The 21,692-nt window shown below is 32.0% G+C and overlaps 1 protein-coding gene and 1 long non-coding RNA gene across 2 annotated transcripts; both read right to left on the bottom strand.

Moving 5' to 3' along the window:
• Positions 1-1,988: 1,988 nt before the first annotated feature.
• Positions 1,989-3,984, bottom strand: LOC123538127 (piggyBac transposable element-derived protein 3-like). The gene is made up of 3 exons (XM_045322094.2): positions 3,968-3,984; positions 3,510-3,744; positions 1,989-3,269 (listed from the first exon to the last, which is right to left on the bottom strand). Exons 1-3 carry the CDS (start codon positions 3,982-3,984, stop codon positions 1,989-1,991), a joined length of 1,533 nt encoding a protein of 510 aa, XP_045178029.1.
• A 13,953-nt stretch (positions 3,985-17,937) lies between these two features.
• On the bottom strand, positions 17,938-20,799 carry LOC128550645 (uncharacterized). Its single transcript, XR_008368354.1, has 3 exons — positions 20,107-20,799; positions 19,741-19,849; positions 17,938-18,093 (listed from the first exon to the last, which is right to left on the bottom strand). It is a non-coding gene; the product is annotated as an uncharacterized LOC128550645 (long non-coding RNA).
• Positions 20,800-21,692: the final 893 nt, after the last annotated feature.

The following is a 21,692-nucleotide window of genomic DNA, read 5'->3' on the forward strand; positions in this document are numbered from 1 at the left end:
GACGGACAGTTGAAAACTAATATGCCTCCCTTCGATTTTTTTATACAGGCTAAAAGTGCAATATGTGAACAGAACATAAGAAATTTTGGTTTTTAGTTTGAATGTTATTCTTTAACTTTATCATAAGGACGTATTATGTGGTGTCCGTCTGTCTGTACGTGAGTAATTTCGTGTCCGCTCTGTAACTCTTGAACCCTTTGAAGGATTTCAAGGAAACTTGACACAAATGTTGACTTTGAATATTTTTGTTGTGGACTTAGATTTGTTTTTTGAAGTTTACCTTTTGTTGTTACACTCCTTTGGGCTACAACAGTCAAGTTCTTTAAATTTAGCTCCCATCCTATGATGTAATCCTTCGGGCGAATATTGCCCCGCTTGGCGGAGCTCTTGTTTTCAATGTTTAGGTCTAATCTGAATAAAAGTGATTCCTTTGCATTTTGACCGCGCAATTTGAGATGGATTTTAGTCAGAGTTTTTGAAGAGGATAATTAACAAAAAAAAATAAGTACTAAACAAATGGCGTTTGAAAAAAGAAAATGGACATCAAAACCTGAAGGGCTTAATGAGAATTTTTCATGTCAATGTTAAAACTACTTCATGAATATTTTCATTTACATGGACTTGACACTTTAGTTTAGTATTTGTTAAACTGCATAGCATGGGAGAGTATTCCACATACACTTTCCGAAACACTTTTGTATTAAACCATGTCAGTTTATATACTGAAGACTTCTTCAGACAGTTTTCATGAGTTTAAGGAACAAATCAACAAAAAAAAAAAAAAAAAAAAAAACAAAAAAAAAAAAAATTCAATTCAGTTTTTTCACTGATTTTGTGAGCTGCCTTGAATGACATAATTACTGTCATCTCCCTTCATTGACTATACAGTAGGGTACATTTTTTTAATTAAAAATTCATACATTTTATGTAATTAAATGTCCTCTGAACTTTTACAGAATCTATGCCATTTCAAACAGTAAATTTTTTCCCGAGATGTCAGAGTTTATTATTTTTTGATTTTACATTTTCTACATACTTGAACATGTCACATGATGTGCACTAAAAGGCTATTCATTTGGTAAAGAAATTAAATATTAGTACAATCTGGAACAACTGATACGTATTAGACCTTCCTGGTACAATATACCAATATATATGAGCGAAGCTACCTGAATGTGTAGGAGAAAGTGTTTAAAGAAACCAGATGTTGATCCACCCTCATGTATATGTAGAAACCCATTTATGCCTGAATTTTTATTTTTTGTTTAATGTTTGTAAATGTGAAGATAACCATAGTATAAGATGGTATTTGGGTTTATTTCAATTATATATACAGTGAGCATAATGTTATATGGTATTTTGATTTTGTATACTAAAGTCGACACTAGGCACAAGTGGGTACTGGTAAAACTGAACATGTAAATGTCTCAAAACTGGTAATCATTATTGATATAATGTTCTATATCACTCCTAAAATGTTATAGATCATATAATTATGTACATTTTTTTTAATCTTATGTCCTTGTTACATCATTTCATGACATGCGAACTTGTATAATGTGTCTTTGTCTCTTTTGAATTCATGACCTGTTCACTGTTGCAATCCACCATACAATTCTCATTATTGAGTATATCTGCACTGATCGCATTTAGACCACATGAAACTGTTCGAAACACTTCTGGTGGACACCAACATCACATATGGAGCACCTTGTCTTGCTCTGCTTACCAAAAAGAGCACATCTGACCATTTTTGAAGAACGAGGATAATGGTCTTTACCATCGAGACGGATCTCATCTAAGACGCGTTTACTTAGCGCCTTTGGTCGTTCCAGTGGTTGTCCTGGATGTGCACGCCTTCTACCACCAGCAAATAGCACAGTTGCCAGCTCTCGTCGTATCCCTAGTAGATCCAGTGGTCTTATCCTACTTTCATGCAAATGCCATGTCTGCTGAACGGTGAGGTCGATACAATAGGCAAATACTGGTCACCACCACTTCTTTGATCGAATAGAGATACGATATTTACCTACATTCTGATCCATTCGATCAACCCCTCCCGTGGTTTGATTGTACTGGCTTATCGCATCTGGCTGTTTGATCCGTATTCTTCTTCTCTCCGCTCTTGACCATCTAGATGCAGTTTGTACAGGTTCAACACCGTACACATTTGAAACCACATTGACAATGTTGTTGTCATTCCATCTTATAACGATCAATCCATTGTTTGTATCATAGGCCTTATCATACGTTCCTCTCTCTGTTTTTGCCATTTCCTTCACTGATCGTAATGGGCAATCTTCTACCCTGTTGGAACGTACTGTTCCAGTACATGCTATGCCCAACTTTGATAACTCATCTACCAAACGAAGCGATGTGAAAAGATTATCAAATGTCAAATGATTTGCATTGTCTTTGTTGAGTTCAACAAGCAAGTCCATCACTACTGCACCGCCCATACCAAGGCGGTTTGTGTCAGCTGCTTGGCGTCCTCTAGCTCCCTGGTATTGTTCATATTGCAACAAGTAACCAAGAGGTGTTGTGAGTGCCCACATCTTGTATCCAAAACGAACTGGCTTTCCTCTTATGAACTGCTTAGCTCCATGCCGTCCGTAGTAGGGAATCATACTCTCGTCTATCGATAGATTCTGCTGTTTCGGAAAATAAAGCAAGAAGCGTTCATTTAGTAGCGAAAGTAGTGGTCGCACTTTAGAAAACTTGTCATCTTGGTCTAAGCTGGCATTGTCACAAAGATGAATGTACCGCACCAACGTATCAAAGCGGTCTCGTGTCATGGTGCTTGCGATTGCATCGTTTCTTACATCAGTATCATGACTCCAGTACATCCTCCGGCGTGGAACAATGCTATAACCAGACACTATCAATATAGCCATAAAAACGCCCAATTCTTCTCTTGATGTAGTGAATGTGTGGTTCCCTTTTGATCCAGCATACCTAATGCTTTGTTCTACCATCATGTCAAGAATGTCGTCATCACAAAACAGTTCAAATATGCCCTTTGGTGTCTGGGGCAATCTTGATGTATCAGTATGTGGATCTCTCCAGGTAAATTTGTCAGCCTGTTGTCTAGGTATGTCCCGGTTTGACCATTTACGCTTAGTTGGTGGAGGTCGTTTAAGTCTCGGTGCAGAAGGAGGATCACGCAGAGCAACTCTTATGCCTGTCCTAGATGTTGAAGGACTTGATAGCACAGCAGGAACTTCATATTCATCTGTTTCTGAGCCAGAGGCCGTACTTCCAGTATCACTCTGCAAAGAAAGCGTAGGTCAGTCAAGAATACGCCCTTACTAACCTACGCATTGCTAAAATGTACAATTATGAAAAATAAGTAAATATTTTACAATATTTACAATATTTTATCAAATGATAATGTTTATAATATTGTTTATAATATTTTGCAATAATATCATTATTATATGGACACACCTACAAAATAGAGGAAAAGATATATGATTGCACTTCATGTGTATAAAAAAAATAATAATTACATTAGAATCCACAGCTCTATCAATAACTTGGCGGCCTTCAGGATGTATCAGAGTTACAGTAGCTGGCTGTTCCAGTTGTCGTCCACTTAGATTGTCGTAAGACACATCTTCATCTTCACTTCCACTGTCTTCATCTGTTAGTTCATCTGGAGGGGGCGGTAAAATATGTATATCAGCTCTCTGAAAACTGGCATCATCTTCTAACATGGACACAACTTCATTTACAGTGAACCTGCTGTAAATAAAAATAATCACACTGATAGTTTGCAATATAAATACATGTACCCTCTCAGTCCTAGTGTATACTTTGGTATACACTTATATAAAAAAACATAATAAATCAACGTCACACAAAATTGTACTAATACAGTCACTAAAAATACAAACAATGATTATATTATATAACTAATTATAATGTTTTATAATAAATGTAAAATGAAGAGTATTTTTTCACTCACCTTTTCTTTCTAGCCATTTTGTGTTTTGTTTACCAGAAAAATATAGACTTTCCTCAGAAAAATGACCGCTATCTCTGTTAATTGGTGATAAAATTAGCTTATTACCCATCCTAACCATTTTGTTGAGAAATTGCAGGTCAACCATCTGTAATGTTTACTAAAGTATACGCTAGGCTCAAATGGGTTTTAATTAATTAATCTTTGATTGACCATTATTCATATTTGTATATATGTTTGTATATTGTTATAGACCTGAAACTGTAAAGTTTAGAGTCTATTAAAACATTCTTCTTCTACTTCTTCTTTATAAAATCAATGAGATGGTTTTTACACAAAAGAGTTATATTTTGCCAACAGCAAAAGTTTTTTGAAAAAAAAAAACAACGCTAAAATAAATATATATACCAAAGCTTGTATTTGAAAAAGAAGGTCAGTAATGAATGAAAAACATCTTACAATTTTCTGTTTGCATAAACCAAATACCCACATGCTGATTCTTAATACACTATGGCTCAATTAATCAGCATGTTGATATATGTATGGTCTATGCAGAAAATTGCTATCATACCACTTGTCATTAACCCAGTTAATTGTAATTATGGCTCATTAGCATAATGATGGCTGTGAACTAAGCAACATTAATGATTTGATTCTTAAATGTAAAATAAATAAATAAATAAATAAATATATAAATAAATAAATAAATAAAAGTGGTCAATCTCTGTAGATATTTTTTGACAAGCGACATGGCTGGTTATGTAGATGTTTGAATGCATGATTATATCTTTTTTAATATTAATCTACCCCTGTGAAAAAGGTTCATGAACTTCATGAATTTATTCATGAACAAATTCATGAAATAGTTCATGAATAAATATTCATGAGAGTAAAAATTTATGTTTCATGAATTTCGATATTCATGAACTTGTTCATGAATTAAAAAAAAATACATGAACAAGTTCATGAATATTGAAATTCATGAAACATAAATTTTGATTCTCATGAATATCTATTCATAAATTTTACTTCATGAAGAAGTTCATTAATATCGAAATTCAGGAAACATAAATTTTGATTTTCATGAATTTTAGTTCATGAACACATTAAAATTCATGAAACATAACTTTTGATATTCACGAATTTTTTTTAATGAACTATTTCAGGATCGTGAAAAATTGTGACATTTTAAAAGGCTTTTATAGTTTTTAAAATGAATGATTTATGACAACACCATAATTACTTACTTGATATTCAGTATACTCATGTTCCTTTTAAACCATTCCTAACTGTACAGTAGTGTGATAAGTATTTCCTTCTTATTTGCTGCACAAACTTCTCAAAAATTGCTGAATCGCATGTGCAAAACATTTCCCAGCATGCAACAAAATAATGGAAACTGATCATGTGACATTAAAAAATTTAATGTTCATGAACATTTACGAACAGTTCATGAACTTATTCATTATTGTTAAAGGTAATAAACCTAGGTTTTATGTTTAATGAATGAACAGTTCAGAAACTCACAATTGGGTTCAAGATCTGGTACTGAACTAGAACTAGAAAAAGGTTTTGAATTTTAGTACTTTTAATGAACATGTGTTCATGAACAATTTTGGTTCTAATACCAACAGTAACTGTTCAGGAACTGGTAAAGTTCTGTAAGTTATTGAACTTTTGCAGTTTTTGAACCAATGGTCAAGAACCATCATTGCTCTAGAACCACAGTCTAAGAACTGTTATGCTGGTTCAGGAACAGTTTTTTTTAAATCTTCAGAAGTTCTTGAATGTTCAAGAACTTAATACTAGTTCTAGAAAATCTTTTACAGGGGAAAACCATAACCTTGTAGTTCCTGAATCACAATAACAATCATTATCTGAATTTCATTTTCAAGATCATGAATTTCTTAAATTATTTAATGGATTTTCTGAAATGTTCATGAACTACATTTACAAGTTCATGAAATGAAAGTAACATTCTTGAACTTGAGAGTTCATGAATTTAAGTAAGTGACCTTTTCCTTGTAGTTCATGAACTCTTGATAATTCATGAAATAATTCATGAATTTGATAATTCATAAAATAATTCATGAATTCTTACAAATTCATGAGTTCATGAACCTATTTCACAGGGGTTTGAAACTGCCTATATTTTATAGTCTTTCTATTTGCTTAAATGCATTTTCATTGAGTAGCCTATATCGTCACCTTAGCGCAAAAAGTGAATAAGTCCTTCTTTAAGTCAATGCAGTTATCTACTTCTTGCACTGAGGTGACGATATATTTGTTGGATGATTTTAGGTTGTTTTGTTTGCTTCTTGTTTATTAGGAATTAATTTATACCCAATTTATAATCTCCCTGTAAATACTCACAATATTGTATGTGGACTTCAGGTATGTATGTCGCAGATATTAAAGGTGACTTCTTAAATTTCTTATGAGATTTTATAACAGATATAACAAAATTTCCAACTGGTCACTCATCTTTCCAATAGAGAAGAACATTTCTTATCTTATGGACATACTACCAGATCAGTAGTATTAAATATAGCGTGGCGGAGCCCAATTTGACCCCATTTAACCTATGACCCTTGTTCAGGACTGGTCAATGCCGGACAATTCAAAAACCACAGGTTTTAAACTCAGTAAAAAGTTTTAAACACATATAATATAATGAGTTTACAGAATAAAATATATTGTTTGAAAGAAAGAAGATTTACTGATAATATAAACCCTCATTATGCTACAGCAAAAAACGGGAGAAAAATGATAATGGCTACCTGTTCATCTTGCGGAAAAATGAAATCAAAGTTTGTTAAAAGTACAGGAGGTAATTTAGATATTCATAAAGCAATTTTACCTATGTTACCTAAGAAAGGTTTAACACTCCCAGGATATAACTATTGTGGACCAGGAAATCCTTTGAATAACGGACCTCCTGTTAATGAACTGGACGCAGTATGTATGGACCATGACTTTTGCTACGGCAACGGTGTAAAAAAGTACATGTGACAAACAAATGCTTTCCAACTTAAAAAACACTAAATCAAAAACATTTGGGGAAAAGATAGCAAAACAATTAGTTGTGAAACCTATAATTAAAACGAAATACAAACTTGGGCTAGGACAAAAACGAAAGTCAAAAAACGGGAAAAGTGGGTAGAATATATCCCCGAAATCACTACACCAAGCTACCGCTGGAGTGATGAATTAGCAGAAGAATTACATAAACCAATTAAAAGAAAATTTAGGAAACGACAAGTGATTGTTAATGATATTGATGATACTTGGTCTGCTGATTTAGTTGACATGCAAGCTTTTTCAAAATATAATAAAGGTGTAAAGTACTTGTTAACCGTTATTGATATATTCAGTAAATATGCTTGGGTTATTCAATTAAAGAATAAAACTGGAGAATCTGTTACTGAAGCATTTGAAAAAATAATTTTAAAAGGTAGAACACCAAAAAATTTATGGGTAGATGAAGGAAAAGAATTTTATAATAAAAAGTTTGAATCATTTTTGAATAAATATAATATTAACATGTACCATACATTTAATGAAGGAAAAGCTGTCGTAGTCGAAAGATTTAATAGAAGTTTAAAAAGAATAATGTGGAAATATTTTACAGCAAATAATACTTATACTTATTTAGATAATTTGCAGGAAATGGTTGATAAATATAACAAAACAAAACATTCTAGTATAAAAATGACACCAACCGAAGCCAGTAAAAACTTAAATAAAGGTATTGTTTACTTTAACTTATATGGTAATTTAAAGATACCAAAAAGTAAACCAAAATTTAAAACTGGTGATCAAGTTCGCTTAAGCAAACTGAAAAGACATTTTGAAAAAGAATATACACCAAACTGGACAGAGGATATATTTATAATTTATAAAATTAATAATACAAATCCCAGAACATACACTATTAAAGATTTAAATGATGAATAATTCAAGGTTCATTTTATGAGCAAGAACTTTTACCTACTAAACAAGAGGTTTTTAGAATAGAAAAAGTTATTCGATGAGACTATAAGAAAAAACAAGCTTTAGTAAAATGGAAAGGTTACAATGAAAAAATTAATAGCTGGCTACCATTTAGTGAATTGAAAGAAATTTAAATTGAAAATGTATTATAGAAATGAGTGATAAAAATCTAACCTCTAAAAATGGAATAGAAACAATAGATCAATTAATTATCCACTTAACTAAACTAGCTGCTGCTTACAGAAAAGGTTATAAATTTTGTGGAAGAGTAAATACAGGATTACAGATTACAGCAGGTATTTTTGGTTGCTCGGCTGCATTAGCACTTGCTCCAGTTATTCCTATATTTGTAGCAGTTGCTGGCGCTGTTCCATCAATAATTACTATTTTTATTAATAGACTAAAAGTTGAAGACAAAAAAGCTATTTTAAAATTGCATCACCAGAAAATAAAACAACTAATAACAAAAGCACGGATCGGAAAAGTAAATAAAGAAGATCCAAATAAAGTTATTCAGGATATTTTTACAATACTGTTAGAAATGCAGAAAGAAAAAAACTATTCAATGCCTCTTGAAATGCATATGAAGGAATTTAAACTTAACGGATATAAAAGTAAAAAAGACGAAGAGCTGTATTAAATTTTACGTGCGTTTTTTAGAGATTTTTTCTATAAGTATATTATATATAGATGGTTAATAGAAAAGTAGATAGAATAATTATGCCAAAATTATCTAGTATTTTAGGAGAAATAATGAATCCAGACAATAATACATATAAAAAAGTACTCAAAAGAAGAAACGTTATTAAATCAAAACTTAATCAAATAGTTAGCGATGAATATAAAAATCATGTCATTGATAAATTACAAAATGTTATAGATCCTTATTTATTAGAAAAGAATTTATTTGAATGGGACTGTGGCTGTCTATTAACTGAAGAAGAAAATGTCGAAAGGTTATGTGATTGTCCCAGACCAAATAAACACCGAAACAACCCTAAAAGTGTTATTGCAACCGATTATGACACTAATGAAGAAAAAATATATAGAAGCACTTACTCAGCATTTAAAGACCTTAATATTAATTCTGGATTAATAAAAATGTGCTGCGAAGGGAAAAACAGAGTAAAAAGTGGAATATCAAAAACTAACGGAAAAAGATATAAATTTAAATATTTTATTTCTTCTTAAACTTTATTTATTTTATTATTTTTTTAACCCTTTTTTGCTTAACGAATTTTTTTTTCTAAATATAATATATAGATGGAAATTGAGAGATCAAAAAATCAATATTATAAGAAATTTGAAATTAAAGTTGAATATAGACAAGATCCAAAAAATCAATTATATTTAACTATAAACGACTCATTTGATATACTTCAATCTGAACTTAAAGCTTTAAAAGGTATAAAAATAAACGTTGTTTTAAAAATAACTTTTGTAAAAATGAGTGCAACAGATACAATATATAAATCAGCTTATTTTCAATCAAAGGCTTTAGAAATTATTAACACAAACGAAATAAAAAAACACTTTACGTGAAGCCTTTGATGAAATAATAAATAGAATTCGCAACTGGATTTCAGAAGGAAGCGGCTGGAGAATAGAATCAGTTGATGCTCATTATATAAATAGATATAAGTATAGTCCATCGGCTGCTTCAAGTTATTTAGAATTACCAAAACCATTACAAAATTCAATGAAAGGATTAATAAATATAAAGAATGATGATAACGAATGTTTTAGATGGTGTCATTTAGCTTACAAATTTCCTGTAACAAAACATTCTGAGAGAGTTTCAAATTATAAAAAAACATATAAACGATCTTGATTATACTGGAATAAAATTTCCTGTTACATTAAATCAAATACCTAAAATAGAAGTTTTAAATAAAATATCATTTAATATATTTGGTTATGAAGAACCTACAGGTATTTATCCATTGTGCATATCAAAATATCAATACAAAGAACACTGTGACATGTTGCTAATTAATAATAACGAAATAACTGATGATGACTGTAAGTGGGCTAAAGCCCCCGAGGGTTCCGAGGAACCGTCCTCAAGGACTGTAGTCCAACATTATGTTTGGATAAAAGACTTTAATAGATTAATGTTTAAAAAAAACAAAATATCAGCATAAAAAACATTTTTGTAAAAGCTGCCTGCAACATTTTTCTCAAGAAAGAATATTAAATGAACACATACCAAACTGTTTAGCTATTAATGGTACCCAAGGCGTAAAAATGCCAAAAGAGGGAAGTAAAGTACAATTTAAAAATTATCATAAAGGTTTAGCAGTACCTTTTGTAATTTATGCTGATTTTGAATCAATGACTAAGAAAGTTTTAACTGCTTTACCGTCACCTGAATCTTCATTTACTGAACCATATCAAAATCATATAGATTGTGGTAACGGCTATAAAGTTGTTTGTTGTTATGACAACAGTTATACTAAACCAACCCAGATTTATAAAGGCCCTAATGCAGTTTATAAATTTATTGAAAAAATGCTTGAGGAAGAGGAATATTGTAAAGAAATATTTAAAGAATATTTTAACAAAGATTTGAGAATGTCTAAAAAAGACGAAATTGAATTTAAAAAGCAGAAATCTTGTCACATTTGTGAAAAAGAATATAAGGAAAATGAAAATCCTGTCCGTGATCACTGTCATATAACAGGAAAATTTAGAGGAAGTGCTCACTCAGAATGTAATATTAATTTTAAACTAACACACAAAATTCCTGTTATTTTTCATAATTTAAGAGGTTATGACCGTCATTTTATTATGCAACAAATAGGGAAATTCAAAAAAGTGATTATGGTAACAGCTAGAACGGAGTACAAGACTTATATTAGAAAATGTAGATTTAATCATGATAAAGAGAAAACTTCAAAGTTGTTAAATGCTAGAGTTAAGAATGCGAAATTATACTGGTCTATGTTAAAAGATGCGGCAGGTGTGAAACAATCAAATATACCATTGTCAACCTTTGAAAAATATTTTAAAGCGGTTAACGATCCGGATGATAGATTTTTCTGTCCGAATGAAGATATTTTATTCTTCAATGAAAGGTATCAAAGTAAGGAATTTAGTATTATGTTTGAAGAGCTTAATGACTCGATTTCTACTGATGAAATACTGTCAGCTATTAAACAACTGAAAAATAATAAGTCCGGAGGTCCAGATTTATTGTTAAACGAGTTTTTTTTATTGTTGGTAAAAACACACTTGTTCCTGTCTTGTATATACTTTTAAATAAGATTTTTGAAATGCGTTATTTTCCTGAAAAGTGGTCAGATGGTTATGTCATTCCACTACACAAGAAAGGTAGTATTAATACTGTTGATAATTATCGTGGTATAACATTGTTGAGTTGTCTTGGAAAACTCTTTACACGTATCATTAACAACCGATTGAAAAGTTGGGCTGAATATTACAATGTATATGTAGAGGCACAGGCTGGATTTAGACCTAATATGAGTACCATTGACAATGTCTTTGTATTGAACGGTTTGATCAATCATGTTTTGAATCAGGGGAAACAACTTTTTTACAGTGTTTATAGACTACACAAAAGCGTTTGATTATGTTGTTAGAGATAATTTATGGTATAAAATGATACAATTAGGACTTCGTGGTAAAATTTTAAATATAATAAAATCCATGTACCAATCAGTCAAGTCACGTGTTAAATATTTAAATAAACTTAGTGAAGAATATACATGTACGCTCGGGGTCAGACAAGGGGAGTGCTTATCTCCCTTTCTCTTTACACTTTTCATAAATGATCTAGAAGACGTCTTTATTCGCAGTGGCACAGAGGGGATTGATGTTAATATGTTTAAGATATTTCTCCTATTATATGCAGATGACATTGTTATTTTTTTTCTAATTCAGCAGAAGAATTACAACATAGTCTATTTGTTTTAAGTGATTATTGTAGACCATGGCAACTTAAAGTAAATACAGCAAAAACAAAAGTTATGATTTTCAGAAAAGGTGGTATGTTACCAAGAAATTTATGTTTTTACTATGAGGGTGAACCAATTGAAATTGTTAATAAATTCTCATATCTAGGAGTACTATTTACATGTGGTGGTTCCTTAAGTACAGCCCAAAGTACTTTAGCTGGTCAGGCACAGAAGGCCATATTTAAGTTGAACAATATATACCGCCTAAACATAAATTGGAGTTATTTGATAAACTAGTAATACCGATATTAAGCTATTGTAGTGAAGTATGTGGTTTCGCAAAATATTTGTCTTTAGAAAGAGTGCATTTACAATTTTGTAAAAGTCTTTTAGGTGTGAAAAAAAAACAACATAAAAAGATTTTGTATATGGTGAGTTGGGCAGAACATCTGTGAAAGTTTTTAAGTTACACATAGTAATAAAATTATTAAATATTGGTTGAAAATTGTACAAACACCGGAAAACAAATATATTAAAATGGTATATAATATGTTAAAAGCTGATCTTGAAAGTGATCACCGAAATGTGAATTGGTGTTCTATGGTCAAAAATTTACTATGTACGCTTGGTTTTTATGAAGCGTGGTTGGAACAAAATGTTGGTGATGTAGATTTATTTTTGAATTTAGTTAAACAAAGATTAACAGATCAACTTAATTAAAACTGGCATAGTAGATTAAATGATTCTAGTAGAGCTTTGTTTTACAAAAATATTGCGTCTTTCAATTTTCAAACATATTTAGACTGCTTTTCAGTAAATAAATTTTGTCAAGCATTAGCTAGGTTAAGGACTATGCTATTTTGACAATGCAAAATTCCTATGTAAAACTGAGAATGTCGTAACAACACGAGAAATGCACGGGGATCAAAGAGAAAGTAATGATAATGAAAAAATGTATCTCCGAGTAAATTATAAAGTATCAGTGACACTCAAAAGCATGTCCCAACAGTGTACTAGAAGGAAATGCATAGAAATTTTCGGTGCAAGTATTTGGTACCACAAGTCTCTCATATTTATATAATATATATATTCATCAATCAGGGATATGTCAGTGTAAATGAGCTGAGCGTTAGTTTTCTAAGAAATCGTCGTTAAACTGTGTTACACAAATCACACGTGCACCGCTTTTTTACAAAAATATGTCAGCCATGTTTTCTTCAGAGAACGAAATAAAAGGAGTATTTTACCTTAGGTTTCCTTATTGTATAGTATGATTCACTTTCTAATCTAAATAAAGCATCACTTTTTTTATAACATTCCACTGTCCGATATTTCTGATCACTTAACGATCACTCACAATTACAAAATAAAATCAACGTGTCATCAAAATTATCACATTACACGGCTTCATGGACATCACACCCTACTAACATTAAATTTGTAATCATGCGCCAACCAAACAAATGATGAATGATCGGGACTTTTTCAAAGATATGTTTTATTTCCTGTAATTTTCTGATATTCTAACCTTTAAACAACCGAATTGTATGCACAGAAATAACGAAGAATTTATGGAATATAGCTTTTAGTTTAAATTTTGGACCTATCTTTTTCCAGCCCAACAACAGACATGTATATGTCACAAACCCGGCTTGTCCTCGAAATCAGTGTCAAAGGTTACTAGAACATAAATACAATAAATAAACAATCGCTTACTATGTTGTTAGATGAAACGGCCCGTGTTTATACATTCATATATATTCCGTATCGGGAACATTGACAATCACACTGTTCGATCTTTACCACGAACATGAAAACAGTTACTTTTATTCCTTTGTTTACATTTCAAACAAGACGATTCACATATACGTTTAAGAACGTAAATTCCGTGCTTTCCGACCCTCATGGTGTGTAAACTTTTGTAATTAAAAGTATGGTGTATTCGGCCAACCATTTGTAATTTCTGACGGTAAATATCATTATGAGTATCATTTATGTTCACGAAATTTAATTGAATATTTAAGTTTTATACTAGCAAAAGAAAAGCGTGATATACATGGTCGCTGGCTTTGAATTCCTCGCCCATCACCCACGTGGGATCGAAACCTCACTTGAGGTGTAAAACTTTTCACGTAAGGAAGCCATCCAGCTAGGTACTAGTCTGAGCTCCAAAAAAATGTCTGGAGGGGCACCTGGAGTCTTTCTCCACCAACAAAACCTGGGAAAAGTTCATTGTGTCGTTTCGGTGTTACTCTCAATCAAACAAAATAAACATTGTTCCCGCTTTGGTTTGTTTGTTTGTTTGTTTATATTTTTATATAAATGAATATGCAAAAAGGGTATTTGTTTGTTTCAGTGAAACGTCAAGACATGATATTACAATTATATATCAACAGTGAACGCCACATGCATTATATTTTCACGAGGGGTTAATGCCTTGATCTTACATGTAAAACGAACATATTCCTAGTGTATAAAGGTAAAGGTAAATATATATGTATATGTGTATGTACTCGCGGAATTAAATGTTAAGTGTAAAAAATATGTATTCACAGTGCAAATCATCCATGCTAAATAATACGTACGATATGTTTGCTTTCTCACTGTCTTACCTGTCCGAAATGGTCTATGCGATTTTTATCATAAGAGTTCTAGTTTAATTTTCATCTTAAATTAAAGCAAACGTGTTCAATATAATTTTAAACTTAAGCTTTGAAGTTTAGTAGGTTGTAGCATTCTCTAGGTCAAGAGTATTTTTATTACCTTCTGTAGTTAGTAATTATCTATTGTAAAAATGCTTTTTTAACCAAAGTGGAAGATATCAGGTACTTGAAAATGCAGCTTTCTAAAGGTCAGTTTGAATTCTCGATGTCATTTGTCAGACATACCTCATAAAAATAATATTATTACAAAATTAATACTGCTATTTCTTTTGTTGCACTTTGCGGACTTATGATAAAGTTATATATATATTTATCTGAGCAGTACAATCCGTGTAAATGAGCACTACGTAAGCGCTCAGGCCCTTCTCGCACACCATACCTATAGTTCGGACTTCTTTAATGTGTAAAGGCATATGCACAAAAATGACAAATTTTGCCATCACCTGGTAAATTGTAATGTGTTTTTTAGAAAAGTAATAAACGGAAATAGAAAAATAGCTCTCAGCTCATTTACACGGATAGTTCAGCTTTATTATGTATGCTATACTTTTTCGCAGTTATGCATGATTACATAGAATACTTGCACCGAAAATTGTGACATAACCATACTGATAACTTTTCCCACTTTAGTCTTTTAATTAAAGTAAGAGACCAGCACTTCATGGTTTTAATGTATTGTCACATTGGAATAACGTTTGTTTTACAGTACCTTCGAAATTCCTCAGAAATAATATCATGTACCCCACCCACCTAATTCATAATTTCGAAATAGCATAGTCCTTAAGAGTTTCTTCGCATAGGCTACAAATCGAGTCTGGAAGATGGATAAAACCAATACGTATTCCCGTAAATGAAAGAAAATTTTGCATTTGTAATGTGCTTGAAGATGAATTTCATTTTGTAATTGAATATCCATTATACAATGACTTACGAAAACAATTCATACCGTCTTACTTTTGGAAAAGACCAAACATGATGAAGTTTATAGATCTGATTAAGTCTGAAAATAGAATCGTGATAAAGAAGTTAGGAATGTATGTTCACAATGCATTTACCGTAAGAAATGAATATATGTTTTAGGGCTAGAAATTGTTGTAAACATGTTTATATCTATATATCTTGTGAGTTATGTAATTACGTTAGATGTTTTGGTTGTATGGAAATATTACTGCGGTTGCAAAGACTTAGTCATATCGTTTTAAATATATGTTATTACTTCATTGTCTCTGTGAGACACATCCCTTAAAGATTAATTATACATATGAGAATAGCCAACATGTTAACCTTTATGTGTTTCGTTTTCGATAAAGGTCGACTGTAGTTGGAGTACTATTCCCATTATACGCTAGATACATCTGTTACGTCATATTAGAATTACGTATTTTCCTGTTCCTTTTAATTTAATAATTTTCTAAAAATGTTAATAACGTATTAGTATATAACACTTTGTTATTGATATGAATGTAACCTTCTCCGACATGCAGTGTATGATATATGTATGTATTATGTATTTGCATTTTTCACTGTTCGTCATACATGTATTGAACTGTTGTCCTCATGGGCTTATGAGCCTAATGGATCTAATAAATAAACTTGAAACTATTACAAACTATTGAAACTATTTAAATTGGAACAACTTATAAATACTGAAAATAAAAAAGAATTTTTAAAACTGTGCAAATTTGTTAAAATAATATTGTCACAGTTACGATAAATGGTATTTTGTATTTTCATCTCCGTAGATCTAATTATACATTTTGTGACTCTCCGATGCCCGAATGGGGGCATCATTTATTTATTTATTTATTTATTATAGTGTAATACTGGCATATTACATCTAGATATGAAAGGCGTTTGTGTAAAAATTCATCTTATTTTGTTAGAATTGAATTGTATTATTATTTTCTTATGAGCCTCCAACATAAGTTAAAAATCTCACCTCATTATTCATGAAATGAGTGAAATAAAGTTTTTGACTTGACTTTTTTGGACTTGACTTTTCTCAGTTAAGGTATTAGGTCACTAATAGAGAACCTCCTTTTTGAAGAGTATTCATTTCCTACCATAAACCTACTTTTACTGCAATTCTTAGGGGGGCGTAGGTTCAAGCCCTACTGGGACCAAATTTTTTTTTCCTTATTTTCCTTTTTTTTTCTAGTAAGTTTTTACTTCTTTCAAGACTTATTATTGATTTTTTATACAAAAATGGAAAAAGATGAATCTTATAAGCGATTTCTTGGTGTTCAAAGTGAATTTACTACTTAAACAGAAGGGGTAGAGTTACACATCTTTAAAAATATTGAGTTACACGCGGTGAAAGTTCTCTATTTTGCTGTCACTCTTAGATTATATATTCTGGAAGAAATTTAGGTAGGTTTTACGTCTGCCCTAAGGTTATTTTTAAATGAAGAAAGCAAAATTCAAAACAGAAACACAGCATTCGACCTTATTTTTTCAATGTTGAAGTATGAATTCTGTCTCCTTAAATCTGTTTACTTGAGACACCATAGAAAAAATGATATTGACATTTTTATTTTGTGTTTTATAATTGTTTACCAATAGTTTGATGTTTCTTTTATTGGAATTAATGGTAAAATAAGTTCTCTGCAAACGTTTTGGATAGTGGCTATCACTTTGAAATTTGTCTCTACTTGAGCTTGAGAAGATACCATAAGTTATTCAAAACTTATAAAAAACGGCACGGTAAAAGTTGTTTAAAATTTGCAAAATAGTGCAAAACACGGTTACCTTTCAGAATATACCAAGCAAAGGCCATTTTGTAAACATTACTATTAGTGACCTAATACCTTAATAATTATTTTCAATTATTTCAAATGTGTTAATTAATTATAATTAATTAAATTATAATTATAACTGGGCACAAGCCTGACTTCTACAAATTGTGGTATTAATTATTTCTTCTTCTCTGACCCTCAAGACTTCAATTTCAAAGTAAAAAGAAAAATGTGTTTGCAAGTTGGTACTCACTTTTGCTCTTCCGTTTTGTCATTTCTTTGGTTTCTTTCCTTTTTATCAATTGTGGTATTTTTCTGACAGTTCCACATGAATTTGATCGTTGTCCAATTATAATATACAGACAACAAATCTCGTACATGTAATACGCCAGATTTTTCAACATCTGGACAGCGTTGGTCAATTGATAGTGCAGGTAGTTTTACGTGATTATTCCTATTGTTGAGCTTCAGCTGGTCTACATTTCTACTCGTATCCAATTTGTTTACAATACTTGTTATACTCTGCCAACTTATTCCAAAGATTATTGTCTGTTTAAACTTGTATATTTTTGGCTTGGAACTGGGGAGCTGCCGCAACCCGAGATCAATATGTTACTAATTCAGTGGTTGGTTGCAGCAACAAGTGACCTGTGACGTAAGTAATCTGGTTCCCTGTCCAATATTGGTTCCCATTCAAAATGGCTTCCAATTATTGGATCAGGTAACCACTAAGGTAGCAGATGGCGGTTTTTTCTAGTACTTCAGACTTCCGAGCGATGTGGCCAAGTCAGACGGCTTCCGATATCTTACGAGATGCAGACCTGAAAATAAAAAGATACCGGTTTACATCTTACTTGAAGAAGAAATAAAATACATAGTAAACTTCATACAAAGCATAGATTTTTAAATCCACAAGCCACCTGAAAGATAATTTCAGCCCGCGAAAATACATGACATTTCAGCCCAAATTAGCCATATCTCCAACTGGCCTTAAAATGTTAGGGGAATGGATAGAGACAAATGGCCACTTGCATTCTGTACTCAGTTTCAAGTATTACTTGCAGAGCTGGACAAAAATACCTGTCAACCGATTACTTTTTTCACTATTTTCAACTGTGTGAGGCCTATATGACATTTGACAGTTCACGAGACGCTCAATGCTGATAGTGGCATATATGCATTTCAAGCAGTTATATGAAAATGATGCCATCAAGCTTACATTCGCATCTGCCAGAATTTCTGCAACATACCATTCTTAAACTTGTTAATCACAAACTCACATCAACAAATATTTCAAACACCAAAACTGCCTTCACTTCAAGGTTTTATCTCTAATGACAGATTTTGACCCTGGCCAATTCGAATCTGTGGCTGGAAACTACCAACTGCTACCTTAAGGACCAAGACATGCATCTCCATGGACTGTCTGGCACCTGATTCTAAGAAAATGATCTATGACAAATAAAATCTTACCAATATTTAAACAATGCTTTGTTCTTCTTGCAAATTGCACATGTCCAAACAATGTCTACAATATTGTGGATTTGGCCCCATTTTACACACATATTTCTTACTGCATCTATCTTTCTGACATTAAAAAAAAGACTTACCTACTATTACATGATGGCCATAAATGTACTGTATTAGCATTGTGCACAGCCCTGCATACTTGAGGAACAGAATTAAAAGCAGCACAGCTTACTTACCCAAGACTAACTGTACTTCAAATCCGCAAGCTCAGGAAAAGCCGCCCCTGTTTACAAGTACTTTTTCATATTACCTTACATACAGTAAGTATAAAATAGCTTTAAATAAATATTTTACAATGCACTTTTGTTGTTGTTGTTGTTTTTGTTGTTGTTGTTGTTGTTGTTGTTGTTGTTGTTGCCAAACTTACCTATTTTAACGAATTCGAGCAATCTCCCAGTACATCTCCGAGAAACCGTATCTTCTCTTAATTAAAAACAAATATCTGCAAATGTTCCCTCACTCCAGGACCTTAAATGCACCCAAGATGTATCCACTCTCTACACTTTTCTTCTGTCGTCATGTCCTGACACCGATAAAGCCACAATAGAAATTTGTAAGAACTAAAATCATACCTGCCACTCGAGAAATATCTTCGAAAGAAATATCACCACAGAATCCAGTTCCGAGCCTTGTGAAACAGCCATGTGTTTACAAAATGCCAAAAAGTTGCACCTATATTTCCTTTAAATAGTCCTTCTTCCTTTAAATTTGATATAAACTACAAAAGAAATGTGTTTCCCGCTAGAAATTTTAAGAAAACCCTACACTACAAACAAAAATAAGATTTACTTACCCGGTAAAATCAGAGTTACCTCCCCTTAACTTCTACCATATCAAACAACATCTGTCTATGTTATGAATCCATTCAGCTCGGATTTTTAAATAACACATACTGGAGAGCTTGAACAACACAAAAGAAAGCATGAAATAGTACTTACAAAAATTGACAAATGTCTTAAGGTAGCAGATGGCGTTTTTTCTAGTACTTCAGACTTCCGAGCGATGTGGCCAAGTCAGACGGCTTCCGATATCTTACGAGATGCAGACCTGAAAATAAAAGATACCGGTTTACATCTTACTTGAAGAAGAAATAAAATACATAGTAAACTTCATACAAAGCATAGATTTTTAAATCCACAAGCCACCTGAAAGATAATTTCAGCCCGCGAAAATACATGACATTTCAGCCCAAATTAGCCATATCTCCAACTGGCCTTAAAATGTTAGGGAATGGATAGAGACAAATGGCCACTTGCATTCTGTACTCAGTTTCAAGTATTACTTGCAGAGCTGGACAAAAATACCTGTCAACCGATTACTTTTTTCACTATTTTCAACTGTGTGAGGCCTATAAGACATTTGACAGTTCACGAGACGCTCAATGCTGATAGTGGCATATATGCATTTCAAGCAGTTATATGAAAATGATGCCATCAAGCTTACATTCGCATCTGCCAGAATTTCTGCAACATACCATTCTTAAACTTGTTAATCACAAACTCACATCAACAAATATTTCAAACATCAAAACTGCCTTCACTTCAAGGTTTTATCTCTAATGACAGATTTTGACCCTGGCCAATTCGAATCTGTGGCTGGAAACTACCAACTGCTACCTAAGCAAAATACAGAGTTGGTGCGCCCGTGATATATTACAGACTCCGGTATATACCGTATTAACTAAATTTGAACAAAAATACCTTAAATGTATATATTTTGTAACCATGGTGATTCTAACCCTAACCTTTAGTCAGTATATTGTGCACATTATACCCTAAATGCGTGCGGACATGCAAAAATATGAGTATTTTTGCCGTGCGTTCCATTTGATAATAATTCCGCGCAAGCGCAGAACGGCTGCACCAACTCTGCAATGAGAAACATTCAAGCAAGGCTAAATAGCCAAAATTGTGGCTAACAGACTGCGTCGTATAATAATATTTGAACAAAGCTGATTCCGTAATCGAAATATGAGCCGTGCCGTGGGAAAACCAACATAGTGGGTATGCGACCAGCATGGATCCAGACCAGCCTGCGCATCCGCGCAGTCTGGTCAGGATCCATGCTGTTCGCTAATAGTTTCTCCAATTCCAATAGCACACTCTCGTATGTAAGGATCTGTGACGTCACCGATAAGGTCTGCTATCTAAAAATAGCACAGGACTCAATTTGCGGACAAACAATCAGTGCTTTTATTGTACAATAGCATAAGGAAACCATAGATTTTGCATTTATTTCGTTATTTTTGTTCGGGTTTCTAGCCTGCACATCGCAAACAAATGTTTTTTCTTTATTTTTAATTTCAGTAAACTAGCCAAGAAACTCTTTATTTTATATCCATGTTAGAAATAACATACCGCTTTTTCATCAATATATATGTATGAATTGATAATGTTATTATATTATTCTGTTCATTTTGTGACACATCCAGTTTTGAAAAAGAATATTTAGAAAAAATAGAATAACGCGGAAAAATGTATTAATACCAAATGGAAAGCGTTATTTTTAACAAAAACGTATTCACAGATCGAAATTGTTCTTCTTAGTTACCGTCCGGCATTATATTAACATTACATTTTTGTAAAAAATTCTTCCGTTTTAAGTGTTTAGAAATTTAATAGATCTACCTGCCAATGTAAAAAGAAGTCTTATGATCGCATAATTTAAATTTATTGAAATTTCGAAATGTGATGAACAACATGTATATTCTAAAGTAAACTGTCATACACATTATAATTTTCGGTCACATATTCAGTTATTCGTTGAAACAATTAACACTTCTGTGATATACATATGTTGTGTTTTATTACAAATGACCCCTTAGTGTGACATTAATAAATTAAAGATATTTGACTTTTGATAATAATATTTAGATGTTATCTGATAATAA

This window comes from Mercenaria mercenaria, chromosome 18 (assembly GCF_021730395.1).
Source record: "Mercenaria mercenaria strain notata chromosome 18, MADL_Memer_1, whole genome shotgun sequence".
NCBI lineage: Eukaryota > Metazoa > Mollusca > Bivalvia > Venerida > Veneridae > Mercenaria > Mercenaria mercenaria.